Consider the following 17744-nt stretch of genomic DNA (forward strand, 5'->3'; position numbering starts at 1 on the left):
CAGGATAAAAATAATTGTGTTCATTATTTTTATTTCCCAAAAAGAAATAACCCTTATTCAATCCCCCCTTTCTAAGTGTTTTTCACTCCTTCAAAACTTACAAAAGAAGATAGACCATGTGAAGCTTGATCTCTTGGCAAACTGGTAACAAAGCATTCACTAGGCAAGATTCAGTCAGAATCACCTGCATTTCTTGAAATAATTCAAGGAGATATATGTGGATCTATCTATCCATCATCAGGACCATTCAGGTATTTTATGGTATTGATTGATGTATCTAGTAGATGGTCATATGTATGCTTATTGTCAAGTCGTGATATGGCATTTGCAAAATTTCTTGCACAAATAGTTAAACTTATAGCTCAATTTTCTGATTATACTATAAAGAAAATTAGACTTAACAATGCATGTGCATTTACATCTTAATCATTTAATACTTATTTTATGTCAATTGAAATTACTGTTGAACATTTTGTTCCTCATGTACATACACAAAATGGTTTAGCTGAGTCATTAATCAAATGTCTTCAATATATTTCTAGACCATTGATAATGAAAAATAAACTACCAGTTACTATTTGGGGTCATGCAGTTTTACATGCTGCAGTTCTCATCCTTCTAAGGCCAAGTGCTGATCATAAAACATACCCCATATCAACTTATAATTGGTAAGGAACCAAATATTTATAATTTAAAGATATTTGGTTGTGCATTATATCTCCCAATATATCCACCACAAAGAACAAAGATGGGACCTCAAAGGAGGTTAGGAATATATGTGGGGTATGAATCACCATCTATTATTAGATATCTTGAACCTTTAACATGTGATATTTTTTAGGCAAGATTTGTTGATTGTCATTTTGACGAAACAACATTTCCAACACTAAGGGGAGAGAATAAAAACTGGAAAATAACATAACATGGTATGTACCTCATTTATTACATTTGGACCAATATAATAGATCGTGAGAAGAAAATGTAACGAAAATAGTCCACTTACAAGATTTAGCAAATCAATTGCCAAATTCTTTTACTGATTTGAAAAGAGTAACAAAGTCACATGCACCAGCTATAAATGTCCTAGCTAGGATTGATATTTCAAATCAAAATAAAGTAGCAAGTACATCTAAGGCACACTTGAAACGTTGCCGACCTATAGGATCCAAAGACAAAAATCCCCGAAAAAGAGAATAGAAAAGGTGAATTTGATTGAAAGTGATCTTGAAAAGACACAAGATAATGATAAATCCACGATTGAAAAGTGTAACGCCCTGAATTTAATTAATTATTTAATTAAATTAATCAAGGATTTATTCGTTGGAATTAGTCGAAGTCGGAATTTATCGGTATTATTTTATAAGCGTAATTGGATTAATATGTTGATTTGAGCAGTTAAGTTTACGGTCGGATTAATTAGTCAGATTAGTCGGAGAAATACAGATTTGCGAATTGGTATTATTTAAGTTATGAATCAATTGTAGTTGTGGAATATTATTGGAAATAATATTTTTTATGTTATGTGACTATTTAATTATTTTATGGTGTGTTTTTTGATTTATTTGATGATTACAAGATTATTAGTATTGGGCCTAACTTAGAGATAGTAGTAGCAATTGGGAGGTGTTAATTTAATCCCATTAGTTATGATGAGAAGTTAGTAAGAGATATCAAAACAAGAGAATTGGAAGAATAGAAAAGGAGAAGAGTCATTTTGGAGAAAGAAGAGAAAGAAAGAGAGAAGAGAAAAGAAAAGGAGCTAGGGCAAAATCCCATTGAAGCTAGAGTTGTCTTCATCCAAAACCTAAGGTAAGGGTGGGGTTCTTACTCTCTAAGGGTTGGCATGATGATGGGTATGGTAGAGGTTAGATTTTCATAATGTTATATCCATGTTTGAATGTCAATTGCAATTTTGATGTTGTTGATGAATGTTGAAATTGGTGTTGGAATTATTGTGTAATTGATGCAATTGATATGAGTATTTGAATAGCCATTTGATACTGATATTAGACCTGAAAATTTATGATTTGGAATGATGTTTTGATATGTGCAAATTGAGTGTTTGGGGTTTAAAGGGAAAATCCCGTAGCTGAAGGAAAATAAAGATTTTTACACTTCTTCAGTGATGTAACCGATTACATGGTTGAGGTAACCAGTTACATGTGTAAAGAAATGGGGGAAAATGCAGTTTTTGGGCAATTTTGGGTGATGTAACTGGGTACATGGTTGAGGTAACCGGTTACATTGAAGAAAAATGGTGTAATTTCGCTATTGGACCTGCTGTAACCGGTTACATGAATCATGTAACCCGTTATATCAATGTGTTGGCAGATTTTTCCAAAACTTTGAAAATTCATATCTTTTGATCCGTAAGTCTGTTTGATGCGCCGTTTGGACCATTGGAAAGCTAAAATAAATTCCTATCCTATAAAAATGGATTGAGAACCATTATAAGATTGTTTAATATGATTTATACTTTTTGTATGTGTTTGATATGTATGAATTGATAATGATGTCGTATGCTATATGCAATTATTTGTACGTATTGAGATGTATGAGCTGATAATGATGCCTTGTGATGAATTAATAATGAATAAGTTGTTATTAAGAAGTTGAGTATAACGTGTTATGATGTTGCTTGATTTGTGTAATGTGATGTTTGTTGTTAATGTGGTGAGTTGTTGCTATTGTTGTAGACCCTATGGTCAATGTTGATAAGTTGTATTGTGTTTATAAGTACGAAGTTGAATATTATGTAAGTTGTATATGTAACACCCCAATTCTACCCACGAAATTTAAATAAAATCAGAGTATAAAATTCACAAATGAAACAATTGAGGTATCACATATTCATTCTCAAATACAAATCACCTCGTCGCATAAAGTGGATACATAGCATTCACAAAATACGGAAGAATCGATAACATCAAATAATAGTCTTTAACATGAATCAACTTCCATAGAAGTGCAACGGAAACTCAACAACTAGTTCAAGGATTCATAGCATCTTAATTCAACAATTAACATAATTTAAAGTGACAAACTCAAAAGACAACTCAAGTATTTGTCAAGACATAATAATCCAAAACATGTAAATCAACGCGTTCGTCCCCCACACACAAAAGGTACTAACACTTCACACACAATACAACAACTTCATATAACAACGGAACAATTCCGACAATTCACCTAATCAACTGTCGATACCATTAGCAAAATAATCACAAAGATTTTCACAACAAACCACAATTATGGTCAAATTCTCAATATACCGTTATCTACCGACAAATCGAATAATTGATCCAAGTCCAGGTATATTCCAAAAAAATAGACTCATTGCAATTAATTCAACTATAAATTAATCAACCAATTAGCATTACCCTATATTAATTTCAATTCATTTTTATTTCTATTCCATTTCCAAATTCTAACATCCTACTGTACAGTGCATTTCGTTCTACTCATGCTTCTGTTCACAATTGATTTATCCTACTTTTTTCATCATATATATCATTTCATAAATTTTGATCAATATCCATCATATTATACCATTACACACACACACACACACACACACACACACACACACACACACACACACACACACACACACACATATATATATATATATATATATATATATATATATATATATATATATATATATATATATATATCAAGTAACTAACGTTATACAAATAGGAGACTATCAAGGCGCATGTAAGAAAACAGAACATAAAACAAAATAAACAGCACCCCCAGCAATAGTATAAAACGCAATTATCATATATATATATATATATATATATCTATATATATCTTAAGTAATAATAGGGAACAATGAAACTAAATAGCATATGTATATGAAATAGCAAGAACACAAAATGACGGAAAGGGAATAGAACCAGCACGTCATGAAGTAGAAATGAAAAGAAAATTAATATGGCACTCTGCCGGTCGTCAAAGGCCTCCAAGGGCCGTGCCGGTCGTCATAAGCTTGACGTGCTGGTTGTCACATGGGGACGGTGCCTGTCGTCAAAGGCCCATTCAATTTCTTAGCGTCATTTCTCTTTTCAAATTCAATACATCAACAGCAATTTCAGCGGTAACAGAAAGCAAAATTAACGACAAACTATACCCTAATCCCTAACATACAATTATTCATAAGCCCCATTATAGGAAGAGAATCCCACCCTTACCTTGTTTGGATTAAAGAAAACTCTACAAATCCTAGCACTTGGATTGGAATCTCTCTAAGCTTGCTTCTCCTCTTCAAGACCTAGCCTCCTCTCTTCCAAATGATTTTTCTCTTTTTCTGGTTTCTCTACCTTCCCTCAATCTATCACTAACACTAAACCTATTCTTTCTATAACATTGGGCCTAAGAGTTAACACCCCCTTCACTAATCTTCACTTAGCCAAAATAGGCCCAATAAGCTCATTAACTCAAAAATGAATTAAAATACTATTTTTAACGATATTCTACCGGTAAAATAGATTAATTCACCACAAATAAAATTATTATCGATCGATAATAACAAAAATACTAATATTAATATAATAATATTTAATTAAATAAATAATCAAATAATCAGGCGTTACAACTCTCCCCCACTTGAATTATTTTCGTCCTCGAAAATAGAAATTTACCTGATTCAAACAATTTGGGATAGGAGTCTCGCATCTTGTTCTCCAATTCTCAGGCCGAGCTTTCGCCAGCAGCTCCTAACCAGACAACTTTCACCAACGCAAACTCCTTACCTCTAAGAACCTTCATCTCACGATCCACAATTCGCACAGGCATCATCTCCACTGTGAGATTATCACGCACTTGCACATCGTCTATCTGAATCACATGAGACGGATCTGAAACATACTTTCGGAGTTGTGACACATGAAACACATCGTGCAAATTAGCAAGATTTGACGGTAACGCCACACGATAAACAACCTTCCCAACCCGATCCGATATCTGATACTAACCAATAAAGCGAGGAGTGAGCTTCTTAGACTTCAGAGCTCGCCCGACACCAATCACAGGTGTGACCCTCAAAAACAAATGATCACCAGCTTGGAATTCCAAATCTTTTCTTCTCTTGTCATGGTAACTTTTCTGCCTACTTTGAGAAGCTTTCATCTTATCTTGAATAAGCTTCACTTTCTCCGTAGTCTCCCTAACAATATTAGGCCCAAGTACCACACTCTCACCCGATTCATGCCAACACAATAGAGTCCTACACCTCTGACCATACAATGCCTTAAAAGGTGCCATCCCAATACTAGAATGGTAACTGTTATTGTAAGTGAACTCAATCAACAGAAGATAAGTATCCCATGAACCTCCCTGCTCAAGAACACATGCTCTCAACAAATCCTCTAATGACTGAATAGTCCTTTCGATCTGACCATCTGTCTGTGGATGATACGTCGTACTCAACCTCAACTTAGAACCCAACGCCTCTTGCAAACCTTTCCAGAAATCGAAAGTAAACCTAGGATCTCTATCCGAATGTCATACCCCAAAACTTTCCCACTATATTTCAAGCTCTGATTCATAAGAATGCCCTTTCAACTGCTCAATTGATCAATAAACGACTATTTCAACATAAAAGTCAACTATGGTCAAAGTACAGTCAAAAGTCGAGATTTTTGGTCAACATCAAGAATATGAAGTTACATTCATCATTTTATCAAGGTTTGATCATGATTCATCAAGGAAAGATCATAAATCCACCAAAGTAGAAGTTGCTAAATTAGGGTTTTGGACTAAAAGTCAACCCAACTTTGTCTGGCCATAAGTCTCTCATACTTTATCAGAAATTCCTCAACCAAAGCTCATTCTCACGGAAATTGGATTATCTACAACTTTGATGTTGGGCACAAGACCAAGAAATACACCATTTGAGAGATATCAGCAAAAACATTACAGGTCCTTCTAGAAGCTCGCAAAAAGCTTTTTTTTCAGGAGCCATATCTTCAAGATAAAATCCTCAAATGCAAAAAATGTTCCAAAGTGGCTTGTAGAGGACATCTTGGGCTTTCCAAAAAGTACTAGAACACCTCCATACAATAAAAATTGAGGGAGTTATGACTTATTGAAGTTGACAAATTTTGAGAAAGTGCATGAAGGTCATAGTGAGCAAATTTGAATTTTTCACTTAATGGGCCAAAGTTTTGGGTTTTAAATATATTCATGAAGTATCTAAGATCCCACCACGCCATCTTTTTTATTATTAGCATTATTATTTATTTTTATTTTGAATTATATTCATTTTAATTCAAAATTTAATGAAGAAATAATGATAAATATAAAAGATATGGTATTGATAAATTTCTCAATCAAATATTGACCTATAAATCATGTGAGACTGAGTGAGAAAGATTGAATCAAAATTGAAGCCAAAAATAGAAAGTTTCCAATCAAAATTCAATCAAATCTTTTCATATTTCCAAGTCATCAAAAAACTTAAAGTCCAAGTCAAATATTTGACCTAATTCATGCTCCTATATATACTAAATATGTTCAGATGATTAGAGGGCGAAAAATCTGAGCAAAAGAAACCCTAATAAGACTTCCAAAAATTCAAGAAGATAGGGCACGATACAAAGAATTTGTCAGCAACTTTCAATGCATCACATCCATTCCAATACGTTACTGAGTGCCCAAATGGTAAGCCCAGGTAGTTGGTAAGGCTCATGCATGTGCTAAACGCGTACACTATGTGCATCTCTTGTATTCATCTTTCAAATTTTCGTGTATCATATTTTGTTGTGTTTTAATGTGATATGGTGATGTTAACGTGTCTGTGACGTTGTTTAGACCAGGTTAGAACGTTCAAGACGAAGCTTTAAGGGCTATGGTGTAAACCACCATTATTAGGGCTCAAGAGAAGATACTTTCGGTCTCCCCTTTTGCAGGCGGTTTTGGATCAAAACACCACCACCAATGGACTCAGAGAACCTTAATTAGGGGATCTGGGTGCTCTTTGATCTTGATTAACGTGTCCTTTTTGAGTTTGAATTTTTGTAGGAACAGCCATGGAATGTCGCAAGAAAAGTCGCAGCAAATTCTAAAGGAAAATTCGCAGCTAACTCGTGGGAAAAATTGAAGAAGATAGTGAATAGTGTTGTTGACTCGTGGGCTACCCATGATTGGCCAGTCAAATTTCCCTTTCCTCTCTCCTTCCCTAATTGGCTGGTCAAAATCCAAATCTCTTTCTCTCCACGTCTGATTTGATAACGCATGCCACTGTGGGACCCGCTCTGACCAGCGTTTAATTTCCTTGTTTTGTTTTTATTTATGTTTTTGTAAGCATTATATTATTAGTTAATAAATCTGGTACAAGTGGCAAAGGCAAAAGCGTTATAACCACAAGGACGGGGGTTCGAACCCCACGCGAGACAGTTCTTTTTGATGATTTATTTGTTATGTCTGCCTACAGATCCAACACAGCCAATTAGCGCAGGTTCATGACGCACCTCCTGTTAGATCTCCCCAGCGACCAAATCCGACGCCCCAGGAAAGCTCCCCACAACACACCCTCAGAAGCTGTCCATATGGAATCCCAGCGCATGCAGCTCTTTGGTCTCTTCTTTTCCTAGGTTAATTTTGTTTGTTTTCCTTACTAACTTTTTTTTTATTTTTCTTTTTACCAATTTACTAATTAACCAACCACTTAGACTTAGGTTTTGATTAGTTAATTTTCCCACTTAATTTTAATTTAGTATAATTAGGTTTCCTATTTAATTAGTTAGGTTAATTAGTTGATTTAATAATCAATTAGTTAGTAATTAGGATTCAATCTTAGGTAAAATACGTTTAGGTTAATTTCTATTTTACATATAATTAATTTAGTTAGATAAATTGATTAAAATAAGTTTTGATTTATTAAAATTAGGCTTTAATTTAATTAGGTTAATTAACATAGAATTAGGTTAATTTAACAAAAATTAGTAATTAGGTTTCAATTAATTACTGACCTAAATCTTTTACTAAACCTATTTCTCGCAATTCTCTTCTCATCTCAAAATCACTTGAATGTCGCATGTATATTTATTGAATTATTTAATTTCCGCCATTTAAATTCTAGAACATGTATAGGTCGTAAGCTATTTTTGATGTAATAGTAATTAGGATTTATTTTCCGCACTTTACTTTTTCGCTTTTCCCCGGGTTTTTGGCTATGTGTCTCCCCCCCCCCTCGAAGCCTTGTAATAGCTTAGGATTTATCTTTCCGCATTTTAATTTTTGCACATTATAACTGCTATTAACTGCGTGGTTAGTAAAATAGGGAGTGACACAACAATTAATTGAACCGTTAGCCCGCTAATTCTAAGATAAAATATTTGAATCCAACACACTCATTTTACTGTTCACACACTCACCTTTAGGGTAACTCCTCTTATGCTTCCTTTGAATAATAGTCAAGTCCCTTCGAGCGTAGGGATACCTTAGCTTGCTGCCTATGAAAAATCATCATAAAAGATCATAGTCCCTTCGAGTTGCCCACGATTAAAAATGATCTTGTCCCTCGATGTTGCCTCGATAAATGATGATCGTCCCTTCGAATGCCAAGGTATCTTTACTGGTTGCCTAAAAATGACTATTCGTCCTTTCCTAAGACTTCCTGCCCTTCTTATGGTATGGATAGACTTATGGCAAACGATGACCCTCGATAACCCGATACATCCAATGAAAAGACTACCTACCCTCCTTATGGTATGGATAGCCCTTTCAAACGAAAATCTTAAAGAACAGAAAGACATTAAACTTAGGGTAGGTGTTTTTAACTGCTTACTCACTATTCAAACTCATATTGCTTTTCACACCCCTTTTTCAAATCAATTCAAAAAGGTCACGCTTATTTACAAGCTAAAGTCCTTATTCAAATCTTTTCAATTCACACATGACACTCTTTCAAACAATTCAAACAAACAAGTGAGCTAAGCAATTAAGAGCCCAGAGATAATCATGGATACAAAGGGTGCTTACACCTTCCCTTTGTATAACCTATCCCCCGAACTCAAAATCTTTCAAAGGTCTTTCTTGTTCTTTTAGCCTTTCCTAATTGGATAAAATAAAAGTCGGTGGCGACTCTTGCTATCCGCAACATTTCAAAAAAGTCAGTTCTCCCACCGAGTTACACCGACACAATACATAAAGGTACACCATGCAACTTCACAATCACCCTGACATATATTTATGCTAACTTCGCAATCAGAAATGTGATGTTAATAGGTATAAAGTGTGCCGACTTCGTAAGCCTATCAACAATCACCCAAATCGAATCAAATCCTCTCAAGGTATTAGGTAATCCCGTTACAAAGTCCATCGAAATGCTCTCCCATTTCCATTATGGAACTTCTAACAGTTGCATCAATCCTGCACGCTTCTGATGTTCGATCTTTGACTTCTGACAAGTCAAACAAGCATACATAAACTGCGCCACATCACGTTTCATACCAGGCCACCAAAACAAACCCTTCAAGTCTTGATACATCTTTGTAGATCCTGGATGAATACTCAAATTGCTTCTATGACTCTCTTCAAGAATCGCTTTCTTAATATCTTCATCATTAGGAATGAAAATACGATCTCGGAATCTCAACACACCACGTGCATCTAACTTGAAATCATCATTCTTAAGTCGATCGGTTCCTACCATCAAATCCACCAGCTTCACATCAAACTTCTGAGCCTCTCTGATATTGTCAAGAAAGTCATTGTTAATCTTTAACATTCCTAACATAACACTATGCGGTGTCACTTCGCAAACCAAACTCAAGTCTCAGAACTGCTCAATCAACTCCAACTCTTTAACCATCATAGCCGACATATGCAAAGTCTTTCGGCTTAAAGCATCGGCCAAAACATTAGCTTTTCCGGGATGATAGTTCAAATCGAAATCATACTCCTTCAACAATTCAAGCCACCTTCGTTGCCTCATATTCAACTCTTTCTGATCGAAAAGGTACTTCAAACTCTTATGATCGCTAAACACTTCAAATCTAGAACCATAAAGATAATGTCTCCAAATTTTTAACACAAAGACCATTGCAACCAACTTAAGATCATGCATAGGATAATTCTTTTCATGGGTCCTCAACTGCCTAGACGCATAAGCAACCACTTTACCATTCTGCATAAGCACACCACCTAACCCCATCAGGCAAGCATCACAGTACACAACAAAAGGCTCTCCTGAATTAGGCAAAGTCAAAATCGGAGCCGACGTCAACCTCTTCTTCAAATCATTGAAACTTTCTTCACATTGAATATCCCACACAAAAGCCTTCCCTTTGCAACTCAATCTTGTCAACGGAAGTGCCAACTTAGAAAATCCTTCGATAAACCGTCTATAGTAACCGGCTAAACCCAAGAAGCTTATACTCTTAGTAGCTGACTTCGGAGTCACCCATTGTAACACAACACCAGCTTTAGAAGGATCCATAACAATGCCACTGCCAGAAATGATAGGACCAAGGAAACTAACTTCATGCAACCAAAATTCACACTTAGACAACTTGGCATACAACTGCTTCTCTTTCAGAACTTACAACACAATTCTCATATGCTCTTCATGCTCTTCTTCGGATTTAGAGTAAATAAGAATGTCATTAATGAATACCACCACGAACCGATTCAAGTAAGTATGGAAAATACGGTTCATGTACTCCATGAATACTCCCGGCGCATTAGTAACACCGAAGGGCTTGTAAATAAATCAAACAACCAACCATAAAGATCTGAATTCCCTTCAGGAAGGATACATAGCAGAAACTTTGACAGCTCAGTATGAGTTGTACCAATTACATTAAACATGTGCAGTACACGAATGACAGGAGGTCAACAACTACTATAAGCTGGCTCTTTGTGTATGGCAAAATGGATCGATTGGATGGTTAATGGATGGACCAAACCAATCCATTAATCCAATACCAATCCACTAAACTCTCTTTATAAAAATCCAATCCAATCCATCCATTAAAGAATAAAATCCATCCAATCCATCCATTTAAAAAATAATTAAAAAATTCTTAATTATTTTTTTAAATTTCATAAAAAAAATTAAATATTTTAAAATATTTTTTTCGTTCTTATGAAAAAAATTGAATTTTTTGTTTTTCTGGAAAACAAACTCGACTTTTTCATTTTTTCGATAAAACTAGATTTATCGTTTTTCCAATAAAAACTCGACTTTTCAATTTTCTGAAAAAAAACTTGACATTTTGGTTTTCCCAAAAAAATTTGATTTTTTCGAAAAAACTCGATTTTTTGTTTTTTTTCCGGAAAAACGTGATTTTTCCTTTTTCCGAAAAACTTGATTTATTTGAAAAACCTCGATTTTTTTTCGTTTTTCCGAAAACAATAGATTTTTCGAAAAACCAAGATGTTTCGTTTTTCCGAAAATACTCGATTTTTTAGTTTTTCCAAAAAAACTTGATATTTCATTTTTTCGAAAAAACTCGCTTTTTTGGTTTTTTGAAAAACCTCGATTTTTTTGTTTTTTTTCGAAAAAACTCTATTTTTAGTAAAACCTATATTTTTTCCCCCCCGAAAAAACCCGATTTTTTTTCCAAAAAAACTCGATATTTCATTTTTCCAAAAAAACACGATGTTTCGTTTTTCCAAAAAAATCTCGATTTTTTTCGTTTTTCCGAAAAACTCGACTTTTTTGTTTTCAGAAAAAACTAGATATTTTGGTTTTTCTGAAAAACTCGATTTTTTGTTTTTTCTAAAAACTTCGATTATTTTGTTTTTCCGAAAAAACTAAAATTATCGAAAAACCTAGATTTTTTCATTTTTCCGAAAAAACTCGATTTTTTTGTTTTTCTGAAAAAAAACTCGGCTTTTCATTTTTCCGAATAAAACTCGTTTTTTTCGTTTTTCCAAAAAAAATTGGACTTTTCGTTTTTCCGAAAAACACTTGATTTTTCGTTTTTCCGAAAAAAACTCGACTTTTTCCTTTTTCTAAAAAAAATTCGACTTTTTTTCGTTTTTCTGAAAAACTCGTTTATTTTGTTTTTCCGAAAAAAACTTGAGTTTTTTCGTGTTTCAGAAAAAACTTGATTTTTTTGTTTTCTTGAAAAAAACTCGATTTTCGCGTTTTCAGAAAATACTCGAGTTTTTCGTTTTTCTGAAAAAAAACTCGATTTATAGCTTTTCCAAAAAAAATATTTTTTTTCGTTTTTTCAGAATAACTCGATTTTTTGTTTTTCCACAAGTGAGAATGAGTTACATTTTTTAAGAATGTAATTAAACAAATTGTAAGTGAACTTACAATTCCTTTATATCTTCCAACTCAATGAGTTTAGTCACAAAATGTCGCAGAGGATCAATAGCGCAGGCAAAAAATCAACCACAGCGCAGTTTGATATTTTATCAATTTGCACAAATGTCTGTAACATTATTTAACATCAGAAACAAGTGGTAGTATTAAAATAATAAAAAATAAAACTGAGTTGAATACCTTGCTACGGAAACTCCATTTCCCATTATTGGGAGAGAAACATTGAAAATCTCTAAACATCAACTGAAATAAAAATAAAACGGTAAATTATATAAATGAAGTTAACTTATTAAAAAGAGTTTTAATTGTGATTCTTTAAGCAATGATGAAATATACATAACTGTGGTGCATGCAAACCTCTCCCCTTCACTTCTGTAAAAATAAAATCAAATAATACACACATTTAACTTAGCATAGGTTTTGGAAGAAGAAGCAAGTTTTGGTGGCATCAAAAATCTGGAAAAAAAGTTCAAAATTGGCCATCCGAGGAAGCAATGATGATAAACATTATATAGCTGATATTAGACGTTTAGAGTCCTAGGGTAAAAAGGTGCACATATCGACTCAGCAGAAGGAAGCTTACAAATCAGGTTCTAAATGAATGGTTTATCCTATAACATAAGAGGGAGCAGGAATTCGGCAAAATTGTGTTCAATTAGAAGCTTGATTGCATCCGAAAAGCTCGGTTTTTTGTTTTTCCAAAAAAGCTCTATTTTTTTCGTTTTTTTCAAATAAAAAATCGATATTTAATTTTTTCTTGAAGAAACTCGATTTTTTGTTTTTCCGAAAAAAACTCAATTTTCTGTATTTTCAAATTTTATTATATTTTTCGAAGAAGGCTTGTGGCAGATCAGGAGGGGTTTTAACAATGTGGAAGGCGGATGTGGTTCAAGTTTTGTCTAGTTTTGAAGCTAGGCAACTAGGTTCTTTGAATATCGATAAGAATATGTGGTTTGCTAGTCTTTTATCTCTCTTCATGTAGGTTTTAAGTTGGTTCGTCTATATTTCAAATTGTTTTCTGGGTTGTATTTGGGTTAAGCACCCTAGTGCTTGATTTTGATACAAAATTCACCGCTTATAAAAAAAAAAGATAACAACCAATATTCAATATATATAGTAATTATACTTACATGAGACAAAGCAGCCTTTCGTCGTTGTGGCGAGAGTCTCGAATGCATAACAAAAGATGCTTGTTGGTAACACTGAAGATCTTCGATGTACCGTTTAAGAGAAAGCATGCAAAGCTAGAAAAAAGCCATGTTAGTCAGATTTTCAGGAGAGAAAAAAAAGTGAAATTAGAGTTTCAAATTAATTATTTCTATACAGGTAGACACAACAAAATATAAAACCACTAATCTACCTCAATTGGTAGATAAACTAGTATGTTGGGCTTTCGAACATTAACACACGGATATTTATCAGAATACGTCAGCGAGATCGCCTTCCTCTCGGTGAAATATTTAAAAACACTTATCTCTTTAAAATAGACTTCTCCAATCCCGTCCATTTTCTTCTTCATACTAAACCTACAGAACACACCTCTCCATTAATAATTAAAGTAAAAACTAGAAAACAAAAGTCCCTATTAAGGAGAAGGAGTGTGTTGTGTTATTATTTTATCTTAATAAATGGATACCATATCATCAAAAGTAATCTATATTGTTATATAAAAAACTTACATTTTATCTTCACATAAGAGATCACTAAGCCTAGTAATCACATACTCTCTCTTTGAGTGAGTGGCTTGTATTCTTAAATTTTGTAGAGTCTCTGTAGCCTATACATTAAAATATACAAAGGACCAGGTCTTGATATAACAATAACAACAAACAATTAAATGAAAAATTAAGAAGGGTTCATATCACTTGGTTACCTTTTTCCAGTCAATAGAGAGACCACTAGCAGTAGTATTTTGATTAAAAGCCAAGAAATCGAGAACTGTCGGAGGAAAGACAATCGTTGTTGACATATCTAAACAAATATTATAAGTAAGGAATCAACATCATAATAACAAACATATATTTAGGGATGTATATGTTTATGTGCCAGCTTTTGCACAACCTACCTATATTGAGATAAAGGTCGGTTTGTGTTGTTCTAAAGCTTGCAAATTTCCCTAAGGCACGAAACATGTCATCTTTCATACGATCGAGACGTCTATCATCATTGGGGAAGTAATTGCGGCCTAGACGAAAACCACCTCTGCGATAGATATTACATAATTAAATAAAGTTAGACAACGCACATGCCAGCATGATGCCTCAGTATAATATCAAGCCCCATGATTGCTTATCTAGAATTCTCACTATTAGAGTGCAGACGGAAACTGGAGACAAATTTGATTGTAACTTTATATCTCGTCGATCTACTTACAGCAGTAATCTGGTTACAATTATTCCTATAGAATGAAAAACTTAAATATCATAAACAACACTGACCAAGAAAAACTCACATTCAAAAACCAACATTCACATATTTTAACCTGTTTGATGCTACATCTTTGAGAACAACATCAAACTCAAGCTCGTCTTTCTGAGATAGAGAGCCAAGAGTGAGTAATGCTTTTGAACCATCGTATGCAAAATCTTTATCATTCAACTGATCAAAACAAATGAGTTCGGTAAAGTTTATTCAGTATGTCTCTACGAGTATCCTTTCCCAGGTTGTTCAATATACTTCTATACCCTTGACCAGGATAAGAAATATCAACCTACAAAAATATAATACACATACACGATCAGAAATATTAATAGAGTAGAAGAAATATTAATACTTACGAAGAAAAGTATATACACATACACTGTATTGTGTGAAATATTTAGTAATGTCACCGGGTTTGTTAAATTCATTTTAAAGTGATTGATCAACAAATTCAGTTTAATTGTGGTTGACCCTAATTCACTCCTAGCCATGGGTGTCAGCTTTTTATTTTCTTGTGTATCCATGTCCTGACATGACAGCAAAAACATATAACCAAAATCAGATAACCAAAAAAACAAATCGATCTTACGAAATTACTTAGACTCGAAATTATCATCAAGAAAAGCAAATTGAAGTTAAATCAACAACAGCAAAAATAGAATTGACAAAAAATGATCAACCACGCATAACCGAAACAGATCAATCTTACAAAACTACGTTTGACTCAAAATACACATCAAGAAAATCGCAATGAAGTTAAATGAAGAACTGCAAAAACAAAATTACCAAAATATGAACAGATTGATCTTACGAAATTACTTAGACTCGAAATTATCATCAAGAAAAGCAAATTGAAGTTAAATCAACAACACAAAAAATAGAATTGACAAAAAAATGATCGACGACGCATAACCGAAACAGATCAATCTTACAAAACTACGTTAGGCTCAAAGCACACATCAAGAAAATCACAATGAAGTTAAATGAAGAATTGCAAAAACAGAATTACCAAAATATGAACAAATTGATCTTACGAAATTACTAAGACTCGAAATTATCATCAAGAAAAGCAAATTGAAGTTAAATCAACAACAACAAAAATAGAATTGACAAAAAATGATCAACGACACATAACCGAAACATATCAATCTTACAAAACTACGTTAGACTCAAAATACACATCAAGAAAATCACAATGAAGTTAAATGAAAAACTGCAAAAACAGAATTACCAAAATGTGAAAAGATTGATCTTACGAAATTACATTAGAATCAAAGTTAAAAGGGCTAAATATGTTTTTGGTCCCTATAAATAAGTCACAATCCAGTTTTAGTCCCTATAAAATTTTCATTCAAAGAATGGTCCTCTTAAATTTTTCCGTCCCCATTTTTAGTCCTTACCGTCTATTTGCTCTAACGGAAGCAGACGTGGCATGCCACGTGTTACGCCACGTCACTAAAAGTCAACACTGTAAAAAAATATGTTAGATTGCGGGGGTTTTAAACCTCCCTAAATTTGATATTTTTTTTAAAGAACTTTAACTTATTTGCCAAATAATACTAGAAAATATTTATTTCATTTAGTTATTATTAAATTATACATGCTTTCAAATTTATCTTCAACTTCAAAAGGAAACAAATCATCATATTCATATTCAAGGTAATATTTTTTAAGTTTCATTTGTCTCTCAAGCTAGATGTTATTATTTCTTTTGTACATATGTATGTAAACAAGATTATCATTATTCTTTCATGATCGAATGTCTAGCCTTTTGTTATTTTTGAAAAAGCAGACAACTTTATTCTCCAGATCAATAGTTGCCTAAACAAGCATCAAGTATTCTTTAACAATCGTAGGCCTATTTGTATAGAAAATATTGGTAGATGTGTAGTGTATGCTGATTCAAGGCTTCCCTGAGTAACCCAGAGGGTTGTTCTTTGCCCAATTCCATTGGTCCCTGCACATTTCCTCTACACCATATTTCGCCCTGAAGAAAAGGTCCAAATTATTAATAACCAAACAAGAATTACAGTATAAAATCAAAGGTTGTGTATCGGATATGAAGTATAATGAAGCATGATTGGTTCCGACTTAAAAAAGCTGAAATCAAGTACTTACTTCCAACCGAGTTCTTTCTCAGCTTTCTCTGTAGATGCATAAACCTCTGTAGCATCTCCTGGCCTTCTTGGACACAATTTCAAAGCAATTTTCTGAAGATATAATAACCAATGTAAACAAGAGAACCCTTCATGCTTTATATTATTTTCTGCATTACTGCATATAAATATACTTGTATATCAGAAAGATAAATGATTACCTTGCCAGAAGCTTTCTCAAATGCATCAACCATTTCAAGCACAGATGAACCTGGATTCTAACATTTACCTTGCCAGAAACTTGTTTTAACACGTGCTACCTATTGATAAACTAGATGAACAAATGATCTGAAACGCAAATAGAAACATGACATGACAACACCAAATGGAGAAAATTTGAAACAACACAGCTAAAACAACATAATAATTTAATGGCAAGAATAATGTGCCTTGATACCAACTCCTAGAAAGAATTCCTCCCAGATAGAATGTTTTAATCTTCAATAAGATGAATGAAAGAAATGTGGATCATAGTTAAAACTCCGATCTTTTGAATTAGCAAGACATTAATTTCTTTACCAAAAACTAAATACAAACTAAATACCAAAAACTAAATTGTCTTGATCAACAACAAAGCTTAAAATAAAAACTTATGTGGAAAAACAATTCTCTTACAAGGTGAACATGATCCCTTTTAGATACATCATCGTAAAATGCCGCAACAAAGACAATTTATAATACATTATTACATTATAATACACCAGCATCTAAATATCATCTTAATGCAAGAGAAAAAGTTCATACCAGCAACTATTTCCTCCGAGAAACCACTGGTATTGGTATCAACGTTCTCATAAATTTCATTATAGTCTTCATGTGTTTCATAGTGTGAATTTATCAAGCTTCATGATGAAATCATGTCTCACCTGAAGACAAAG

The 17744-nt window shown here is 33.4% G+C and overlaps 1 protein-coding gene across 1 annotated transcript; it reads right to left on the reverse strand.

The window, feature by feature from the left end:
- Positions 1 to 4698: 4698 nt before the first annotated feature.
- LOC131649063 (protein argonaute 8-like) lies at positions 4699 to 15201 on the reverse strand. Its single transcript, XM_058918809.1, has 9 exons — positions 15089 to 15201; positions 14966 to 14999; positions 14772 to 14887; positions 14355 to 14491; positions 14163 to 14260; positions 13969 to 14066; positions 13650 to 13815; positions 13420 to 13533; positions 4699 to 4977 (listed from the first exon to the last, which is right to left on the reverse strand). The coding sequence occupies exons 1-9, from the start codon at positions 15199 to 15201 to the stop codon at positions 4699 to 4701; spliced, it is 1155 nt and encodes a 384-aa protein (XP_058774792.1).
- Positions 15202 to 17744: the final 2543 nt, after the last annotated feature.

This window comes from Vicia villosa, linkage group LG2 (assembly GCF_029867415.1).
Source record: "Vicia villosa cultivar HV-30 ecotype Madison, WI linkage group LG2, Vvil1.0, whole genome shotgun sequence".
NCBI classification, from domain to species: domain Eukaryota; kingdom Viridiplantae; phylum Streptophyta; class Magnoliopsida; order Fabales; family Fabaceae; genus Vicia; species Vicia villosa.